At 42.1% G+C, this 14,009-nt stretch overlaps 1 protein-coding gene across 1 annotated transcript; it reads right to left on the reverse strand.

The window, feature by feature from the left end:
- Positions 1 to 800: 800 nt before the first annotated feature.
- Positions 801 to 7,248, reverse strand: LOC141098114 (olfactory receptor 5V1-like). The gene is made up of 2 exons (XM_073585682.1): positions 6,337 to 7,248; positions 801 to 875 (listed from the first exon to the last, which is right to left on the reverse strand). Exons 1-2 carry the CDS (start codon positions 7,246 to 7,248, stop codon positions 801 to 803), a joined length of 987 nt encoding a protein of 328 aa, XP_073441783.1.
- Positions 7,249 to 14,009: the final 6,761 nt, after the last annotated feature.

Raw genomic sequence — 14,009 nt, forward strand, 5'->3', positions numbered from 1 at the left:
CAATGCACAGGAAGAAACCAAATCACCAGCAGCAACTGAAGGAAGCTTGCTCAATTAAATCCTCCCATTCTGCAATCCCTGACTTCCAATCATCGTTTTCAGGTGATAGACTTCTGTCAACATGGCCAGCTCCACTACCCGCAGCGACCACCAGAGGGAGCCCCGACTCAGAAGTCAGATTAAGAGAGTTCACAACAGATTTGTTTATACAGCGCCATCATATTCTGCAGCGCTTTACATACATCATCACTGTCCCCATTGGGGCTCACAATCAACATTCCCTATCAGGATGTCTTTGGAGTGTGGGAGGAAATCAGAGAACCAGAGGAAACCCATGCAAACACAGAGAGAATATAGAAACTCCTTGCTGATGTTGTCCTTGCTGAAATTTGAAACCACCAAGCTGCCCAGAAAATCCCTTTTTTAATTCATATGCAAATGAGGCTTAAGCACTCTCGGAGTGTCAATGCATTTCCAAAACCTATGCCTCCCTGAGTCTATTCCCCTCACGACCCCACCTTTCTCTGCTTTACTGACAGCTCATTGGCTTGACTACACAGTGTAAGCTGTCAGTCAGGCACAGGAAAGTGGTATTGGATGGGGAATAGTGTCAGGGAGGCAGAAGCTTGGGAAGTGCTCTCATCATGCCCACTGCACTTAAGCCTAATTTGCATATGAATTTAGCAAGCAATTTTTTTTTCAGTCAGTGAGCAACACATTGCATAAATAATATTATTTATTTATGCAGAAGTCCATTTGGCATGTACATGTGTGTTTTTCACGGATAGAACATGTATACATTATAGTTTATGGGACTGTTCACGTATCCTTTTTTCCTTCACATAGTCTTTTTGTAGACTAATTGTCTGTTTTATCTGATTTGCAAACCAGAAAATTCTCACATTCAAGTGAATGAATCCTTTAAAAAAATAAATAACACTGCAATGCCACCCAAGTGCTGTCTTATTTTTATTTTTTCAGAAAAGCAGATGTCACAGTGATGGTAAAAACGTACACAAGGACCAAAAATGGATGAAAATCTGACCCAACATGTTGACTGAAAAAATAATTTTTAGCCCAAAATACATAGAATTTCCCTAAAGGTGACCATATTCTTTAACTCTTTAGATAAGGAGAGAATTTAACACTCTCCATCACAAAAATGGCCCTTGAAGACTATAATGATATATTAAGAAACGGATCAACATAGAACATGGATTAATTAGAGCAATGGTGCACATTAACAATATTTGTGTAAAGAAAACAGATTTTATATTATTTTATTATAATTCATTAAAAATTAATGGAAAAATAACAAGTCTGATAGGGAGGTAGTAATACTTTATGATGAAAGCTCATAGACATCTTACAAGTGCCAGTATGGAAGTTAGTGCACACAGGGATCTAGGCAAGAACTCAACTTTTCTGCTGCTTTGTGTTAGAGTAGCATCATCTGGTGGCAGAAACAAAAAAATGCAGCTTTTCTCTTTGTGAGCAGATAATCTATTTGAAAACATTTTGCCAAATTTATTCCCTAAATCTACATCCAGAAACATTTGATAATCTGCAGTGCTGGATTATCTGCAAAATATATACCGGAATGTACAAAGTCAATTGTGCAGGTTAGACAGTCCAAAGGACCCTAATAATAAAGAATAAAGATAATTTTAATTTACGTAAGGCCAACATGCAACTCCTACATTAATACCTTAACTACTACTGGTGTCTACCTGAGTATGAGCTTACCCTACCCAAGCATAAGCATGACCCACTGATCATTGAACGTAGAACACTGGCATTATGGCATTAAAAGACAAACATTTCTGTGCCCCATAGGGGGTCCGTAGGTTCTTCTTCACTTGCATATAAGTGAGTTCAGGTGAAAGTGTTGGTAAGTTGCTTCTTATGCAACTTCCTCACATAAACCTCTAAGCTTTGACTACATTTTCACTAGTTAATGAGCAATGACCTAATAGTACAGAGTTTACAGGTGAGGAACTGCACTTTTATAGGTCTATGAATGTTACTAAGCTCACACCGTCAACATCAACAAAATGGCTGTAGTACACAAACAGGACCCTTCTGAAACTGTCGGGATTGGAAGGTACTCTGATCCGGGTAGATTAATTGCTTAGAAGCTATGCTCAATAGCCACAGTTACTAGGTACAGTGGGGAAAAAATATATATTTAGCCACCAATTGTGCAAGTTCTCCCACTTAAAAAGATGAGAGAGGCCTGTAATTGACATCATAGGTAGACCACAACTATGAGAGTCAAAATGAGAAAACAAATCCAGAAAATCACCTTTCTGATTTGGCAACATTTATTTTGCAAATTATGGTAGAAAATACCGTTGTGGACAAAACTATTGACACCCCTGCAATTCTGTCATATAATACTCAGTTTCTTCCTGAAAATGATTGCAAACACAAATTCTTTGGTATTATTATCTTCATTTAATTTGTCTTAAATTAAAAAACACAAAAAGAATTGTCCTAAAGCCAAATTGGATATAATTCCACACCAAACATAAAAAAGAGGGTGGACAAAAGTATTGGCACTGTTCGAAAAATCATGTGATGCTTCTCTAATTTGTGTAATTAACAGCACCTGTAACTTACCTGTGGCACCTAACAGGTATTGGCAATAACTAAATCACACTTGCAGCCAGTTGACATGGATTAAAGTTGACTCAACCTCTGTCCTGTGTCCTTGTGTGTACCACATTGAGCATGGAGAAAAGAAAGAAGACCAAAGAACTGTCTGAGGAGTACTTGAGAAACCAAATTGTGAGGAAGCATGAGCAATCTCAAGGCTACAAGTCCATCTCTAAAGACCTGAATGTTCCTGTGTCTACCGTGCGCAGTGTCATCAAGACGTTTAAAGCCCATGGCACTGTGGCTAACCTCCCTAGATGTGGACGGAAAAGAAAAATTGACAAGAGATTTCAATGCAAGATTGTGCGGATGTTGGATAAAGAACCTCGACTAACATCCAAACAAGTTCAAGCTGCCCTGCAGTCCGAGGGTACAACAGTGTCAACCCGTACTATCCATCGGCGTCTGAATGAAAAGGGACTGTATGGTAGGAGACCCAGGAAGACCCCACTTCTTACCCCGAGACATAAAAAAGCCAGGCTGGAGTTTGCCTAAACTTACCTGAAAAAGCCTAAAACGTTTTGGAAGAATGTTCTCTGATTAGATGAGACAAAAGTAGAGCTTTTTGGGCAAAGGCATAGAGTTTACAGCAGAAAAAAAGAGGCATTCAAAGAAAAGAACACAGTCCCTACAATCAAACATGGCGGAGGTTCCCTGATGTTTTGGGGTTGCTTTGCTGCCTCTGGCACTGGACTGCTTGACCGTGTGCATGGCATTATGAAGTCTGAAGACTACCAACAAATTTTGCAGCATAATGTAGTGCCCAGTGTGAGAAAGCTTGGTCTCCCTCAGAGGTCATGGGTCTTCCAGCAGGACAATGACCCAAAACACACTTCAAAAAGCACTAGAAAATGGTTTGAGAGAAAGCACTGGAGACTTCTAAGGTGGCCAGCAATGAGTCCAGACCTGAATCCCATAGAACACCTGTGGAGAGATCTAAAAATGGCAGTTTGGAGAAGGCACCCTTCTAATATCAGGGACCTGGAGCAGTTTGCCAAAGAAGAATGGTCTAAAATTCCAGCAGAGCATTGTAAGAAACTCATTGATGTTACCGGAAGCTGTTGGTCGCAGTTATTTTGGCTAAAGGTTGTGCAACCAAGTATTAGACTGAGGGTGCCAATACTTTTGTCTGGCCCATTTTTGGAGTTTTGTGTGAAATGAGCAATGTTTTGCTTTTTGCTTCATTCTCTTTTGTGTTTTTTCATTTAAGACAAATTAAATGAAGATAATAATACCAAAGAATTTGTGTTTGCAATCATTTTCAGGAAGAAACTGAGTATTATCTGACAGAATTGCAGGGATGTCAATAGTTTTGCCCACAACTGTAAGTATTTGGAAATTAACAAAAGTTAATCTCAATATTTTGTTATATATCCTTTGTTGGCAATGACAGATTAAACGTTTTCTGTAAGTCTTCACAAGGTTGGCACATACTGTTGTTGTCATGTTGGCCCATTCCTCCATGCAGATCTCCTTTAGAGTAGTGATGTTTTGGGTCTGTCACTGGGCAACAAGGGCTTTCAAATCGCTCCAAAGGTTTTCTATGGGGTTGAGATCTGGAGACTGGCGAAGCCATTCCAGGACCTTCATATTCTTCTTACGAAGCCACTCATTGCCCTGGCGGTGTGCTTGGGATCATTATCATGCTGAAAATCTCACGATACATGGCTCCATTCATGCTTTCATGTACATGGATCAGTCATCCTGGTCCCTTTGCAGATAAACAGCCCCAAAGCATGATGTTGCCACCCACATGCTTCATAGTAGGTATGGTGCTGTTTGGATGCAACTCAGCATTCTGTCTCCTTCAAACATGAGTTTTGTTTCCACCAAACAGTTCTACTTTGGTTTCATAAGACCAAGTGACATTCTCCCAATACTCTTCTTGATAATGCAAATGCTCTGTAGCAAACTTCAGACAGGTCCAGACATGTACTGGCTTTAGCAGGGGGACAGATCTGGCACTGCAGGATCTGAGTCCCTAGCGGCGTAGTGTGTTACAGATGGTAGCCTTTGTTGCGGTGATCCCAGCTCTATGCAGGTCATTCACTAGGTCCCCCCGTGTGGTTCGGGGATTTTTGCTCACCGTTCTTGTGATCATTTTGACCCCATGAGGTGAGATCTTGTGTGAAGCCCCAGATCGAGGGAAATTATCAGTGGTATTATATGCCTTCCATTTTCTTATTATTGCTCCCACAGTTGATTTCATCATACCAAGCTGCTTGCCTATTGCAGATTCAGTCTTCCCAGCCTGGTGCAGGGCTACAATTTTGTTTCTGGTGTCCTTCGACAGCTCTTTGGTCTTCACCATAGTGGAGTTTGGAGTGTGACTGTTTGAGGTTGTGGACAGGTGTCTTTTATACTGATAAGTTCAAACAGGTGCCATTACTACAGGTAATGAATGGAGGACAGAGGAGCCTTTTAAAGAAGAAGTTACAGGTCTGTGAGAGCCATTTTTTTGTTTGTTGCTCACATGTTTTTAGGTGACCAAATACTTATTTTCCACCATAATTTGCAAAATAAATCTTGCCAAATCAGACAAGGTGATTTTCTGGATTTGTTTTCTCATTTTGACTCTCATAGTTGTGGTCTACCTATGATGTCAATTACAGGCCTCTCTCATCTTTTTAAGAGGGCTAACTTGCACAATTGGTGGCTGACTAAATACATTTTTCCCCATTGTATGTTTTATTCTCTGGCAAAAGTAAAATAAATTATTCTTGGAATTATTTAGCAAAAGTAGTAAAAATTGCACTGACCCTGAGAATAAAAATAGTTTGTTAGTGGCACAAAATTTAAATTGCAGAAAGAACGAAGCCCACAATTATTTTCTTTTCCCATCCACCCCAGGAATAAGTTAATAAAAGTTTACATATGCAACCCAAAATGTGACAATAATACAAATAATTAATTCCATGAAAAACAAGCTCTCATATGACAATAGCTAGAGAAATAAAAAGTTATAGTATATCGACTACGAAGATAGTAAAAATAAATAAAAATGTGCTTGATCATAAACGTCAAAACATAAATGAGAGAAAAAGATCTTCAGTTCCAATTCATCATTTGCATTTTTTAAGCGACTTTCCTTTTTGATTTATGATTATCTGTTGCTAGTTTTTGCTCCAAATTCTTAAAAATGGTGCACAAGGGTTAAATGAATTGTTGTCAATTTCAGAAATGCTCTTTTTTATCTTTTATTTATTTCTGCATTGTTTAAGAGTAAAAAAAGCATAATCCTCTAAAATTTTCTATGACTGCATAACAATAAAATTAGACAGATGTTGTACTCCATTATGCTCCTGTAGAACCAAGTGTGCAACGTTGGTGATGTATTCAAGCGTTTTGCCATTAGACATCCATAATAATACATCTGCCGCATGAAAATACAAGTTATTGAGCTATGAATTCCTAATAAAAGTAATGTGATGAGCATTAGAAGTGCTGTGGTTTACTCCATCGCGTTGTGAGTTGGGAAGTCCTCCCCCTTCTATGAGAACTTGTCTATCTTTCCCTTGGAGTGAACACCATAATTTAGTAAGTGATATTGGAGATAATGGTTTTTCAAGTAAGCTGCGATGCTTCATGGACATGAGTATTACTATTTTTGATAATCAAGCTTTTTCCCTAATGCTTGACATCCCCTTAATATCTCTGAAGTACAACGACATGACATACAATCTTTCTCACTGCGGCTTTCACATCACCGTTCCTCAGGCTGTAGATGAATGGATTGAGCAATGGTGCGACAAAGGCATATAAAGCAGATGTCACTCTGTCTTGATCCATCGAGTAACTGGACTTGGGCCTAAAATACATAAAAATCGCAGAACCATAAAACAAAGTGACGACTATGAGGTGAGAGGTGCAGGTGGAGAATGCTTTCTTCCTCCCCGATGTTGTCTTGATATTGAGGATCGTTGTGATGATGTGTGTGTATGAGATGATGGTCAATATGAAGGAACTGACAATGACGCAACCACTGGCCACAAGAAGGACAATCTCATTTATCATGGTCGATGTGCAGGCCAGCTGCATTACGGGGGGAATGTCACAGAAAAAATTATTAATCCGATTATCTCTACAGAAAGGCAAGCGAAAAGTCAGAATTGTGTGTACTAGGGAGTTTATAGCACCACCAGTCCATGAGACGGCTACAAGTTGAATACATGCTTTTTTTTTCATCTTTGTGCCATATAGCAAAGGCTGACATATGGCAATATACCGATCATATGCCATCACGGCTAGCAGGTAGCACTCGGTTCCACCCAAGAGCAGAAAACAATACATCTGTATGACACATCCCGAGAACGAGATGGTTTTATGGGTTGCCAAGAAGTTTGATAGCATTTTGGGCACGGAGGTAGAAATGTAACAGATCTCCAGGAAGGATAAATTGGCAAGAAAAAAGTACATTGGGGTGTGAAGAGATGAAGTAAGTCTGTACGCCAAGATTATAGATATGTTACCCATTATGGTGGTAATATAGATGAGCAGAAACAGGGCAAAGAGTAACTGTTGGAAAACAGGAGCCCCGGAAAATCCCAGTAAGATGAAATTGGTAATCATAGTTTGGTTCTTTTTTATCATTTCATCCTTTGAGTCTGAAGGATAAACAGATAATTATATAATGGTATCACAATTTTATTTGTATATACCTGTTAGGTTCTGAGTTCATTAAGGGTGGACTCCCCATTTTGAATTAAAGTCTGGAAGACAGAAAAGAAACCCATCAAAACTGTATATTATAGTTACGTCAATCGATCCAGTTGACACTTATGAAGTTGGTGGTGCTCGTACCTAGGAAAGGCGTCCCAAAAGAAATCAAGGATAGAAAGACCAGCACTCACATAGATGAAGAAGTTTTCAAAGGTTTATTCCATCCGTTGCGTTGAGTACAATAACATTGAGTAACATTAATTGCGCATTTCGGTCTAACTGAGCCTTTTTCCAACTGTAACTTTATATTATATTGACAGCCATTGATTCCAGTAGGTGCAGTGCAATGCTTCATTCCAATGCAATGCTGCTATAGGGAAATGACAGCTGATTGACAACAGTCCAAAGGTGATCATTTTTGCATTGAGAAACCCTTCTAAACCTATGGTATTAATTTTTTTTTTCTTTCACCATTATCACAAAAATGGTACAAAATACAGTTGTGTCAAATGCGGTCACTGACTTGTATATAGAAATGAAAACCTTCACATAGTGTTTCTAAACCGTATCTAAATCATAGCTGTGCCTGTTGATCACTTGTAGACCATTTTATTCCATTTTCTAACTACTATTGGTTGAATGTTGATATTTCTAATCTAAGTATCACTCTGGGTAAGACAGCAGAGTAATATTTAAAGAGAACCTATCAGCAAGATTTTGTAATGTAAAGTAAAGATCTGGCTGTAATGGTGCTTTAATGTAAGGAGATAGACCGGACCTCGGGTACCTACATGCCGGGTCCGGAACTAGACGGGCTGCATCCTCTGTTCCCGGCAGGAAGCCTGAGTGGGGCGGACCTCCCTCTGCAGCATGAGAGAATCTGAGAGAGACAGAGATTTCGGCTGACAGGAGTGGGTGAGGAGAACCAGAAAAGGACACGCAGCAGCCAGCAGGTAAAAGGAAAAAGAGCGCCAAAAGAGTCAGTCTGGCCCTGGCGCAGAGCAGTGCAGAAGGCAGGGCACAGAGCGATGAGCAGCGTGCTCTGCTTCCTCCATCAGAATGTCCCGGTGTGGCGATGGGCCATATAGAAGGAGCCTCCATCGCCTGTAGAGCAGAGCCATGCCAGCAGAGCAGAGCTGTCAGCACAGAGCTGTGTCAGCGGAGCAGAGCCATGCCAGCAGTGAGAGCCGAGCAGAGCCGTGCACCAAGAGTGGAGCTGAGACGGTGTCGCAACAGACCAAGAGATGGGTGTTCTGGCCGGAAGTACCAGAGCCAGGCAAACCAGCGTCACCCGCCATCAACAGAGGGGACCAGGGAGAGCGGGACGTGCGGTGTGTGTCAAATGACAGCCAGAGAGTAACAGGTGCCGTACACGACCTGACCATGAGTACCGCACACCCGCTACCTAAGAGAAAACACACAGGTCTGACACTTGCACCCTGATGTGGACACAGAATAATTGTCCTGACCTTTGTGACCTACAGTTAAGGAGCCATGTTGTGCTCGTACCGGTCTATGGCCCGTGCCTTTAATAGCCACAGCAGTAAATGGACAAGGGGCAGTTGAAGGTACCGGAGACCAACCACTGCTACCAGAAGACGGGGTATTATCATCTACCTGACTCCGCTAGAGTGGACACAGCGCCAGCCGTGTCAGCGCAATTGAGTTCGCAATAGAAGTTGCAGTTTAAGGACTGCCTTACATCTATGCTAATGAACTGCCTCCATCTGAACCGTTGTTATATCCTTTGCCTTTAATGTACCATTTGTCTCCACTGATTAACCATTTATTTCCTTACTGTCTAACTATTTACCTCCATTCCCCTGTAAATAAACCTGTTAACCCTTGCTCTGCCTGCGTTCCATCACTGTATCCCGCATTCCTGCTTGTTATCTTACAGTAACACAGATTACATTGATACCTTTGGTGAATAAATGTGCTTTGTTGTTCTTTTTTATTGCCATTTGAAGTTTTCTGCTACTTACATTGTGGTACATAGGAGCTGGACTGTACAGGGGGTCTTCGCCTCCCTGTCTGTGGTTTCCCCACCCCTCCACCTGCCTCCAGTCTATGAATTACCCACCTCCTCTGTTTGAAATCTCAGCAGTGACCTGCCATTCACAAACTGGAGGCAGGCAGAGGGGCTGCAGAATCACAGACAGGGAGGAGAAGACTCAGTGTACAATCCAGCCCCTGTACACCAAAATCTAATTAGCAGAAAACTTCAAATGCAATTAATAAAAGAGCCATAGAGCAGATTCATTCATCAAAGGTATCAAATTAATCTATATTGCAGTGTCATTACAGCCTAAACCAGCATTAGGGGGATTAAACAGGACAATTGCCGAGGGCACATACTCCCCCAATGTCTACAAAAAAATTAGATTGATAATAGCTGTCTTGTAGGTTATACAGTCTTGTACTTTGCAGGACTTCAGGGCCATTGGAGACATCACGATCACGTGATCGGTAGTGATGAGCGAGTATGCTCATTATTCGAGATTTCCGAGCTTGATCGGGTGTTCTCCTAGTAGTTTGGGCATGCTCGGAAATTTATTTTGTGTCGCCGCAGCTGCATGATTTCCAGCTGCTAGACAGCCTGAAAACATGTGGGGACTGCCTGTTGGTTAGGCAATCCCTACATGTATTCAGGATGTCTAGCAGCCTCCAATCATGCAGCTGCGGCGACACAAAATAAATCTCTGAGCACACCCAAACTACTTGGCGAACACCCGAGCATGATTGGAAATCTTGAGAAACGAGCATACTTGCTCATCACTAGTGACCGGTCATGTGACCGTAATGTCACCCAGTGCAGAAGTTTAGAAAAATTAAATTGTGTGTGTATGTAAGGAGGTGGACCAGGCTGCGGGTACCTGTACCGAGCCGAGTCCGAACTGTTGAGGCTGCTTCTCATGTTGCCTTGGGGAAAGAATGAGTGACCCGACCAACCTCATGACCCGGGTAGGAGGGGCCGGACAAAAGCAAATGCTTACGTGGCGGCAGCAGTTTTGGCGTGAACCAGCAGTGTGCAGCAGGGTGAGCATGGTGCTCTGTCCCCTGAGCACCGGTGCTGCTGTGAGGGGAGCTAGGGCCGTAGTCGTGGCCAACATAGATTGCTCAAACATGCTCTGGTCTCTCGCCACATACATACAATATCCCCTTTGCAGCGTACCTGTTGTATTGCCTTCTGTACCATTAGGGTTCCATCTGGTCTGCTGCGGGTTCACTCCTATTGGTTTTACACAAAGAGAGACAGAGTCCAGTTTTCAACTTGTAACAGACAATTTTACTTGTATTCTTTTGCAGTATGCCCAGTCCAGTTACAGCAACTTCATCCTTGTCTATTCCTGTTCTTTTCCCTACTTATTCTTGAATGCTCCCGGGTCATACCATCTCGTCCAGTACCGCAGCGTTCCTTCTGTCCAGCTTTACTACCTTCAGGAGTTCCCCTGTCCGTTTCGCCCCAGACAAAAGTGCATCTGCCCATGTAGTAAGCTGCCACATCTTGGTGCTGCCCTGCATTCCATGGCTGCTGTATCCTTCAGTTCCCAGCCCTGGACGACTGGGCTGTTATCTTGCAAACATTGCAGGGTCCACTGCGTTGCCCTGGACTCTAAATCCCTACAGGACTGTTTGGGCTCCCTGACCCCATTAACTGTATTCAGAAAATACTCCTGACTTACCCACATGTTAACTATTTATTATACTAAGCTTCTATTCATATCCTACTATGCCGTCCTCTAGTGGCTAACCCTAGAACTGCACTTTACTTATCTACACAACATATACAGTTCTGGCAAAAATTAAGAGACCTCTGCAAATTTTTCAGTTTGTCTGATTTTTCTCTTTATGGGTATATTTTTGAGTAAAATGTAAATTGCTCTTTTATTCTATAAACTACTGACAACATGTCTTCGAATTTCCAAGCACTAAATTTTGTATTTATTTTCATAAAATTAGAAATGGTCAAAAGAACAAAAAAATGCAGTGCTTGCAGACCTCAAATAATGCTAAGAAAACAAGCTCATAATCATTAAGAAACAACAATACTAATATTTTAACTCAGGAAGAGTTCAGAAATCAATATTTTGTGTAATAACCATGATTTTTAATCACCGCTTTCATGCGTCTTGGCATGCTTTCCACCAGTCTTTCACACTGCTTTTGGGTGACCTTATGCCACTCCAGGTACAAAAATTTAAGCAGTTCTTCTTTGATGGCTTGTGACTATCCATCTTCCTCTTGATTACATTCCAGAGGTTTTCAATGAGGTTCAGGTCTGGAGATTGGGCTGACCATGACAGGGATTTGATGTGGTGATCCTTCATCCGCACATTGATTGACCTAGCTGTGTGGCATGGTGCATTGTCCTGCTGTAAAAACCAGTCCTCAGAGTTGGGGAACATTATCTGAGCAGAAGGAATTAACTGTTTTTCCAGGATAACCTTGTATGCGGCTTGATTCATACGTCCTTCGCAAAGATTAACGTGCCAATTCCAGCCTTGCTGAAGCATCCCCAGATCATCACCGATCCTCCACCAAACTTCACAGTGGATGCAAGACAATGTGACTTGTATGTCTCTCCAGGTCTCCGTCTAACCATTAGATAACCAGGTGTTGGGCAAAGCTGAAAATTAGACTCATCAGAAAAGATTACCTTACTCCAGTCCTCTATGGTCCAATCCTTATGGTCTTTGGCAAACATCAACCTGGCTCTCATTGATGAAAGGCTTTTTTCTAGCTTTACATGACTTGAGCCCTACGTCTAGGAGCCTGTTACAAACTGTTCTTGCAGTGCACTTCACCCCATTACTTTTGTAGGTCACTTGATTTCATCCTGCGGTTGCTGAGTGTCATTCGAATAAGTTGACGTTCATCCCGGCCAGTGGAGAGTCGTTTTCGCCCTCTGCCTGTCTGTATCTTTGTTGTCCCCAATATCTGCTGCTTGACCTTGTTGTAATGGACTGCTGTCTTAGAAATTTTAAGGATGGAGGCAACATGACATTCACTGTATCCCTCTGTTAGTAAAGCCAGAATTGAGCCCTTCTTTTACTCACTCAAGACTTTTCTTTTCAACTCCTTTGACATGGTTAAAAGTTATTTATTTATTCCTATTACTTTTGGGATATTACTAGCACTTTTTTTTGCCATCCAGCTTGTCCTATTGCAAGAGGATTGTGAACACCACAGCAGGGTTTTTATACTTTCCTTTGTTAAATAAGATTTATTTCAGGTGATCACCTAATCACTCAGAAGCACATTAAGTAGAATGAGTTGTACTATGGTTGTAATTCAACTGACACTGGAATGGAATGGCTTTCAGACATGTAGAGAAGCTGATTTTTATAAAACTGTGCAGTGGTCTCTTAATTTTTGCCAGAGCTGTATGTATATATATATATATATATATATATATACATAGCAGCATCAGGTACATTTTATATATATATATATATATATATATATATACACACACACACACAAAATAAGAACAGTATAATACCAACACGACAAAAGGGAGAGGAGCATCACGTGATCTTGTTACCCCCTTACACTCCACCCTCCTTTAAGATTGGTCATCCCCGACCAAGTAAAAATAAAATTTTTAATATGTACAAGAAAGGACTCCACACAGGGAGGTAAACGTAGACAATTGGCCAGCTCAACATGAGGAAAGTTTTTTTTAAGCCGCATGGGAGTCCATTTTCTTTTAACCGGTGCCTAGTACTCAGTCCTCCAAATAACACCTCCAGTCCTTGAGGGCTTTTCCCTCCCTCCTTTATGTGAGGTACGGCCCCTTTAAAAACTGTGTACGCTGCACTTGCCTAAAATAGAGTTCAAATTAAGCATCTTAAAACGCAGTCATTTATAGCAGCCATACACACAGTTCGTTCTTAGTCCACGGGCATGTACCCCTCTTGGGGTTAGAGTCCTGCCAGACAGTAGAAGTGCAACAGGCGCAACAAAAACTTGGGGAGGGGGGAAAAGAAAACGCTTCTTGATGTTCCACCGTGGCCTGGTCCGGCCACACTGCACTCAACTTTAGTGCTCTAGGGCTCTTTTGCCCACAGGGACGTGGAAAGGTCCCGTACATTTTCAAATTGTGCAACGAGCACTATATAAGAATTTTTTCCACAGTTCAGTGGCACACATCCCATCCTGCTTTATTCTCCTTTGACCTCCATGCCCATTTTTGGACCAACGATGACCCTGGTGTTGTTTTCTGTAGGGACATGGCAGTGGTAGAGCTTGTCCGAGCAGTGGCCAGAGAACTGGGGGCCGACTGAGCCTGTTCCGAGCCCGCATAAAAGTCCAGGTCCTCCCCCTGATACAGCATGACTGCCACCATGAAATACCAATGAGGACTGTCCTCCTTATAGTAGTTGACCCAATCTCCCTCCTTCAAGGGCCTGCCGAATTTCACTGAAGCGGCATTTACATAGACCTTGGCGTTTGTCTCCACATCTCGTGTAAAGCCATAGCCATGGTCCACATCAGTGTACACCAGCTGCCCACTGGTGCGACGTCAGGCTATAGCACCCCCTCCTGGTTGGCCAGCTCTGCCACACCTCTTCTCCCGTTGTTTTTTACATTCCACAACCCGCGCAATCCAAGCGGCCTGCCCGGGCGATGGAAAAGGGCCCTCTGTCTCCTGGTAAAAATGCGACTGGCCAAGGGACGGGGTGTCG

The sequence above is a fragment of the Dendrobates tinctorius genome, unplaced genomic scaffold (genome assembly GCF_039654945.1).
Source record: "Dendrobates tinctorius isolate UK_male_01 unplaced genomic scaffold, ASM3965494v1 ptg000086l, whole genome shotgun sequence".
Lineage (NCBI taxonomy): Eukaryota > Metazoa > Chordata > Amphibia > Anura > Dendrobatidae > Dendrobates > Dendrobates tinctorius.

Excerpts from the sequence above, each read along its gene's own strand:
- LOC141098114 (XM_073585682.1), bottom strand. The coding sequence starts at position 7,248 with ATGATAAAAAAGAACCAAACTATGATTACCAATTTCATCTTACTGGGA. Across the intron at positions 876-6,336 it reads AAGCCGCAGTGAGAAAGATT|ATAAAACAGACAATTAGTCT; the intron begins GTATGTCATGTC and ends TTTGCAAATCAG.